The sequence below is a fragment of the Nelumbo lutea genome, chromosome 2 (genome assembly GCF_056320005.1).
Source record: "Nelumbo lutea isolate HS-2025 chromosome 2, American lotus-T2T, whole genome shotgun sequence".
NCBI classification, from domain to species: domain Eukaryota; kingdom Viridiplantae; phylum Streptophyta; class Magnoliopsida; order Proteales; family Nelumbonaceae; genus Nelumbo; species Nelumbo lutea.
The window spans coordinates 52,543,525-52,550,343 of NC_142685.1; the positions used below are offsets into that span (position 1 = coordinate 52,543,525).

A 6,819-nucleotide genomic window follows, 5' to 3' on the forward strand; every position below is an offset into this window, starting at 1 on the left:
CTGCTGATTTTGCTGCAACGGAGGGAGTTGTTGCTGGTACTGTTGCTGGTAGAACTGATGGAAGATTTGTTGCTGATAGTGCTGGAACTGCTAGACCTATTGCTTTTGGACTTGAATGGCCCGCACGTAGTGTACTGGGTCATCAAACTGGGCTTGTTCGACTCTAGGGGGAACCATTGACGGTTCTGCGAAGGTCACACCAACTATAGGGGAGAGTGGCGCGTTTACCTGTATAGTCACTTGAGGCATGGTCAACGTTGGGACCTCAGTTGTAGTAAGCAATGTGGTGAACTGACCGATGCAGACAGACGGGAACTGAGGTTGCCCACCGGAGACGTTCATTTCAGTGTTTTGTCTGGCGTTGCTGGAAGATGACATGGGTTCGAGTTTGTTACTGTTGGTGGAAAAGGCTTTCTGTAGCGTTTCCCACAGACGGCGCCAAATGATGTAGCGCGATCTAGTTGCTCTCTGCTGGAGGTGACCTGGCTTCCAGTAGGACGATTGACTAGGTTGATCTGCAAGAAGACAATTAGAGAACCCGAGGTGGCTAGCCCAGCGAGGTCGCTCCGATGCTTAAGTTAGTATAATAGTTGCGAGCTGAAATAGCTTAAGAATGTAGAGAGCTAGAGAGCAAAGAATGTAGAGAGCTGAGTCCTCGCGGGTTTTGCGGATCGGTTCTGGGATCTTCATCACGATGAGATCCGTTTCTTCGTTAATTAAGGGATAACATCGTCAACTGATAAGGCTTATCAATTCCGCCTAAATCGGGCAGGGCGGAGATATTGCTAGCTATTACGCACAGTGATCCCGGGCAATTCGGAATCCGTTGGAGGAATTTCCGGGGTCACCACATAGTAGTCTGGAGTTGGTATCCCCGAGCTGATGCTTTTAGGTTCTGAACTGAATTGAATTCCGAAGTGCTTTGGGATCGAAGTGATCTGGTACTGAGGTGGTCTCGTCCGAGGTGTCCCAAGGTCACCTTATCCCCAGGTGGTTCAATATCCGAGTTCAGTCTACTGCAAACTGGTCATGTTAGGCTGAGTTGTCATCTCTTGGTCAGGTCATGTCCACGTGTCCCCTCTTTACTAGGTCGGTCCAAATCACCTTTCATCAATAACTTCATCGATGTATGGATCTCAGTTTTAGCATCTTAGTTTTTTTGGGCATTCTTCTTTTACTAACGAGGGGGAGATTGGAACTCACCTCATCCACACCACTGGTTTGAATTTGAAGGAAGATGATGAACGGCAATTTTCCTTTCTCAGCAATGAAACACCAGAATGAGAAAATAAAATTTCCCTTCTCATCCCATCCTTTCCCATCCCATCCCTTCTCATCCCATCTCTTCTTCTCAGCAACCAAATGGATTGTTAGTTTTATTGACTGTGAAGTCGGTGTGAAAACTATATCCCAATTCAGTTTTGTTAATAGATTTTGGCGTTATTGACTGTGAAGTCGGTGTGAGGAATATATCCCGATTCAGTTTTGTTAATAGATTTTGGCGTATCTGTGTGACAAATCAAGAATATTGAGGCCTGTAAATGGACTTCACAGTTCACTTTTCCTTCTTTCTCCGGTCAGTGGAAAAAAAAAGGTACCCACGGTGGATAACAGGTCCCACTAAAGAAATAAAGTATGTGTTCAATTCGGCGTTTATGGATAGGCCTAGCATATCGTTGGATGAGTGTTTGCGACCTGATATCATACTTTACTTTCCAGAGGTTCGTAAAAGTTGTATGAAGCTTTCTTTTATCCAAATATAACACACCACAAGGTTAAGGCTGTAAATGTATGTTTGGCTCACTCACATAAATCTTCCAATACGGAGGGGACCCATCCAATGGTAAGGTAGGTTTCATTTCATTTCATTGTCTCAACGTGAGGCATGCTTAAATCAAGCTTCCATGCCGGTAAGCTTTTCTTTTTTGTCTTTCACAAATTATGAAGAGCCAAACAAGCCTTTGCCATCATCCACACCGACAATTTGTAGTTACCTTACCCTCGTCGCTCGCTGACGACTGGTACTTTTCAGTCAATGGAGATGAACTACAGAGAACCGGGTCCGGTCCGTCCTCTTTACATAGAGCTATTCCCTAATTTACTAGTTACCACTTACCACCAACTTTCCCCGTCCCAACATAGGCAAAGGCAAGTGATGTACTGCCATGCCGTATCGTTTGGAGCTTGAATTGCCCAAATTATACCAACATATACAGGTTAGATTAGGCCGACGACTTGCATATAATGGGCCATGGCCGGTCCATTCAATTAAATTCTTTTTTTTTAAGTCTTAAAATATTTCATTCATTCAAGAGATCGATACAAAGAGATACCAATAATGCTAATTAAAGTGTAAAGACAAATCTCAAAAAAAAAACAAAAGGCCAATTAAAGTGCAAAGACAAATCTCAAGAAGAACAAAATCAAAAGATGGAGTAGGAGAATCTTAAAGAACTTCCACAACCTACAATCGAAGCAAAATGACTTAAAATCACCAACAAAAGTGGATAAATACATCTTCAAACCTCCATAACTGACAAACATTACTGATAGGGCAGGTTTCCAAATCTATAAGACGGGAAGAACTGTTATTGCCGTCCTGAACGCCGGAGAACTAAAGCTACCTTCCAAAATGCTGGGAACGGCAATGCAAATGGCAGCTTCCACCGGTGGTTAATGCAGAAAGGATTTTAGAAAAGAAACTCCCAATCAAAACGCCCGCATAAAGACCGAACAGACTGACAAATGGGAACCTGGGGAGATAAGAAGGGAATAGGGGAGAATAAAAGGAGAACAAATAAAGAACAAAACGAACAGAACGAATAAAGGACAAACGAACAGAACGAAAAGAGAAACTCAACGGACAAACGAACAGAGAACAAACGAAACAAAGAGCAAACGAACATCGCAACAAAAGAAATTAAACGTAAAGAAAGAGGAAACAAAAATCTCGAGAGTTTTGGAGAGAGAGCCTCCCCGGAAACTGAGAGAGAGAAGAAAAAGAAAGGGGGGGGGGGGGGAGGGGTGACTCCCCTAGCAACCTCCTGCATGGTTATTGGTGAGAGACGATCAGAGAGCAGCTGTTTCGCAGTGGTTCCGCTGTGCTGTAAGTCCCAAGAAGAAGTGCCAGGTTACAAAGTGCCAAAGTCACCACGTCTACCATCAGTCTATGTATGGTAAACAATTCAATGTCGAACGCTCACTCGCCGAAGATATTAGAGCGTGGGGACACCGGGACATGGCTCACATGGTGAGGCCCACTAAGTAAGGATGAGCGTGCTGCTCTAATGGGCCCCCATTCATTTCCATTTACGTCACTCGCCTTCTACAAAACCAGAGTCCCCTCGTCCTCGACTGTCACATTTCAGACGCGCCATCACGTGTCAAAAAGCTTTAGTTATTCTCTTCTAAGTGTGCACTTAGCGAGATTACTACTCTAACTCTACTACTGCTTTCTGCTGCTAGCCTACTATAAACTTATAACAACGACAAAGACCTGAGAAATGAGAATCACTGACCAGTAGTCTCTCTCTCTCTCTCTCTCTCTCTCTCTCGTTCTCTCTCTCGTTGGCTCTTTGCCTCTTTTCAATGAGGTCTTCTTGGTGTTCAAGATGGCTTCTCTTCCTTGCTTGGACTTCATTACAGGTCGTAACTCACGGCGGTCTCCCTGGAACATGGGAGCTCCTTGTCCCAAACGTTGGCATAGCGTCCATGCACACGGCCGTTACCCATTATGGCACCGTCGTCCTCCTCGACCGCACCAACATCGGCCCATCACGGAGAATGCTCCGCAAGGGCCACTGTCGCTTTGACCACAAGGACAGGGTCCTCAAACACGACTGTTACGCCCACTCCGTTCTCTTTGACCCTGCCACCAACCAAATCCGACCCTTGATGATCCTCACCGACACCTGGTGCTCGTCCGGCCAGTTCCTCCCCGACGGTACCCTCTTACAAACTGGGGGCGACCTCGACGGCTTGAAGAAAATCCGAAAGTTCGCGCCCTGCGAACCCGATAAGCTCTGCGACTGGGAAGAACTTGACGACGTTGAGCTGGCTGCCGGCAGGTGGTACTCCACTAACCAGATATTACCGGACGGTTCGATCATTATCGTCGGTGGTCGAGCCGCCAGTAGCGTTGAATTCTATCCGCCCAAGAAGTACGGCGCCGTGGTGTTACCGTTCCTTGCTGACGTGGAGGATAACCAGATGGACAACCTCTACCCTTACGTTCACCTTCTCCCCAACGGTCACCTCTTCATCTTCGCCAATAACAAGGCCGTTTTGTACGATTACGTCACCAACAGTATCGTGCGAGACTATCCGCCGTTGGATGGGGGCCCACGTAATTATCCATCGGCTGGATCCTCAGCGATGCTCGCACTCCAAGGGGATTACTCGACCGCCGTGATCGTTGTTTGCGGTGGCGCCCAGTACGGCGCATTTATCGAGCGGAGCACGGACACTCCGGCGCATGGTAGCTGCGGGCGCATTGTAGCGACGGACCCCGAACCGGGTTGGGAGATGGAAGACATGCCGTTCGGGCGGATCATGGGCGACATGGTGATGCTTCCGACCGGAGATGTGTTGATCATCAACGGAGCTCAAGCCGGAACTCAAGGGTTTGAGATGGCCTCCAACCCGTGCTTGTACCCGGTTCTTTATCGGCCGGATCAACCGGTCGGTTTACGTTTCATGACTTTGAACCCCGGGACAGTGCCGAGGATGTATCATTCAACGGCGAATCTGCTGCCGGACGGTAGAGTATTGGTGGCGGGAAGCAATCCGCACTACTTCTACAAGTTCGAAGGACAATTTCCGACAGAGCTGCGGCTAGAAGCATTCTCGCCGGAGTATCTATCACAAGATCGCGCGAATCTGCGACCCGTCATTGAGGACTCTCCGAAGAGGATACGTTACGGAGCTGCGTTCGAGGTGGTGATATCGGTTTCGTTGCCGGTGGTGGAGAAGGTGGAAGTGAACTTCGCCAGCGCCCCTTTCGCGACCCACTCATTCTCGCAAGGGCAGAGATTGGTAAAGTTAACGGTTTCGTCTGCCATCCCTGAATCAGGAGGACGGTACAGGATAAGCTGCACGGGTCCACCAGGCGCTAAGGTTGCTCCGCCGGGGTACTACATGGCGTATGCGGTCAATCAGGGCGTGCCAAGTGTCGCAAGGTGGATACAGTTGTCGCCTTAGCTTCCTTATCATTAACGTTTATAATTTATAATATTTTTTCTTTTAAAAATTCGCAGCCAAATGGCATGTAAGCATATCATGTGCCACGGTATTACATCCGTCGATGTAAGTACAATAATGGCGTCAAATAACGCCGAAAGGTGTAATTATTTATTTAAAAGTATAGAATTAATATGGTCTTCGTCGGTACGTGAGTTTGAGAGAGACTGAAAAGGATGGACGAAAATGAGACGTCTTACTACTGTTTATCATTCCTCATAATCAACGGTCCCTGAGAGTTCGAATACACACTGATACTGTCGTAACCAGCGAGTTTGGGACTCGGACTGGGAGGATTAGTCAAGGACCAAAGATCGGCATTGGTTCGAGGTCGGATCTGCTCTAATTAAGCGCGCCTCACACCGATCTCACAGCACGTTAAATCCGTGCATTGAGAACATCGTACATGAATAAAAATTTATTGTTACGAAGATGTTACAGATGCACCACTGAAACGTAAAGTGCTCTTAGATTCGAAACTCCATTGGTTCCGCATGCCACGAGATCAAATCAGCCCCTGAAAATTGCCCCCACAACGTCTCACAGCACATTTCCGCCGTGTATTATCTTTCGATAATAATATAAAAGATGATGATATGGGACATTGTGGGTGGCTGATTTGAATTCGCATGGCCTAGGCACATCCCATTTCTCGAGGCATCGCTCATCCCTCTCCAATGTAGCATCATCCTTTGACAGGAAACTCAGGATGCTCTTTCTTGATCCAACGAGCACAATGGTATGGAATCATCTCCAAAGGAATCCCTTGTTGGTCCATCAATCCCAATGATGCTGAAAGAGCCTTCATGGCTGGGCTCAAGCGCCCAAGCAGCTCCTCGCCAAGCAACAGAGTATCAGTTTATAGAGGGACACCGAGCAGATCATAACTTTCCTGCAAAAAGGTAACAGGCCTAGTACATGGATCGAACGTCTTCATCAGGCTCAAATAATAAAGTTTCTGTCTCATTTTTTATTTTTTTAGTAGAAGAGGATATGATTCGGGAGTGTTTTTTTTAATAGAAGAGAATTAAATGGTATTCATATTTTACATTTTGTTATTTAACGGCTTATTAACGGACTGGTTAACGCAAGGTATTAGATTGTTACATCTTGAAAGTTTAGGTTTTAGATTATCGCATTTTAAAAGTTTGATATTGGATTGTCGCATTTTAAAGTTTGATATAGGGGATTGATCAAGAATTTTCCCTGAAATAAATATAGCTGTAGTTTCTTTTGAAAAAAATCAATCTTAAAGACTCGGTTTGGAAAAAGTATAAATGCAAATATGTAGAGTGCAAAACTTTGTATTTTATATATATTTATATTGTACATATTTATATTTCTACTCTTTCCAAACTATACCTATTCAGGGGTCGGGTAGCCAGACGGCCCGCTCATTATTTTTCGGGCTTGGACGAAAACTTTAGGCCTGTGGGCTTAGGCTTGGGCTTTAAATACCAGGCCAAGTCATTTTTCAGGCCAGGCTCGGGGTTTCTCAAATAAGCTCAACCCAGGATCGAGCCCGACCTAATATTATTACATATAATAAACAAACATTTATATTATATATAATAAATATAT

General features: G+C 45.7%; 1 protein-coding gene across 1 annotated transcript; it reads left to right on the top strand.

Moving 5' to 3' along the window:
• The first annotated feature begins 2,241 nt into the window (after positions 1–2,241).
• Positions 2,242–5,388, top strand: LOC148870682 (glyoxal oxidase-related protein). The gene has a single exon (XM_088969545.1). It carries the CDS (start codon positions 3,589–3,591, stop codon positions 5,197–5,199), a length of 1,611 nt encoding a protein of 536 aa, XP_088825671.1. The 5' UTR covers positions 2,242–3,588; the 3' UTR covers positions 5,200–5,388.
• Positions 5,389–6,819: the final 1,431 nt, after the last annotated feature.

Bases quoted from the DNA above. Each gene is read 5' to 3' on its own strand.
- LOC148870682 (XM_088969545.1), top strand. From the start codon at position 3,589: ATGAGGTCTTCTTGGTGTTCAAGATGGCTTCTCTTCCTTGCTTGGACT.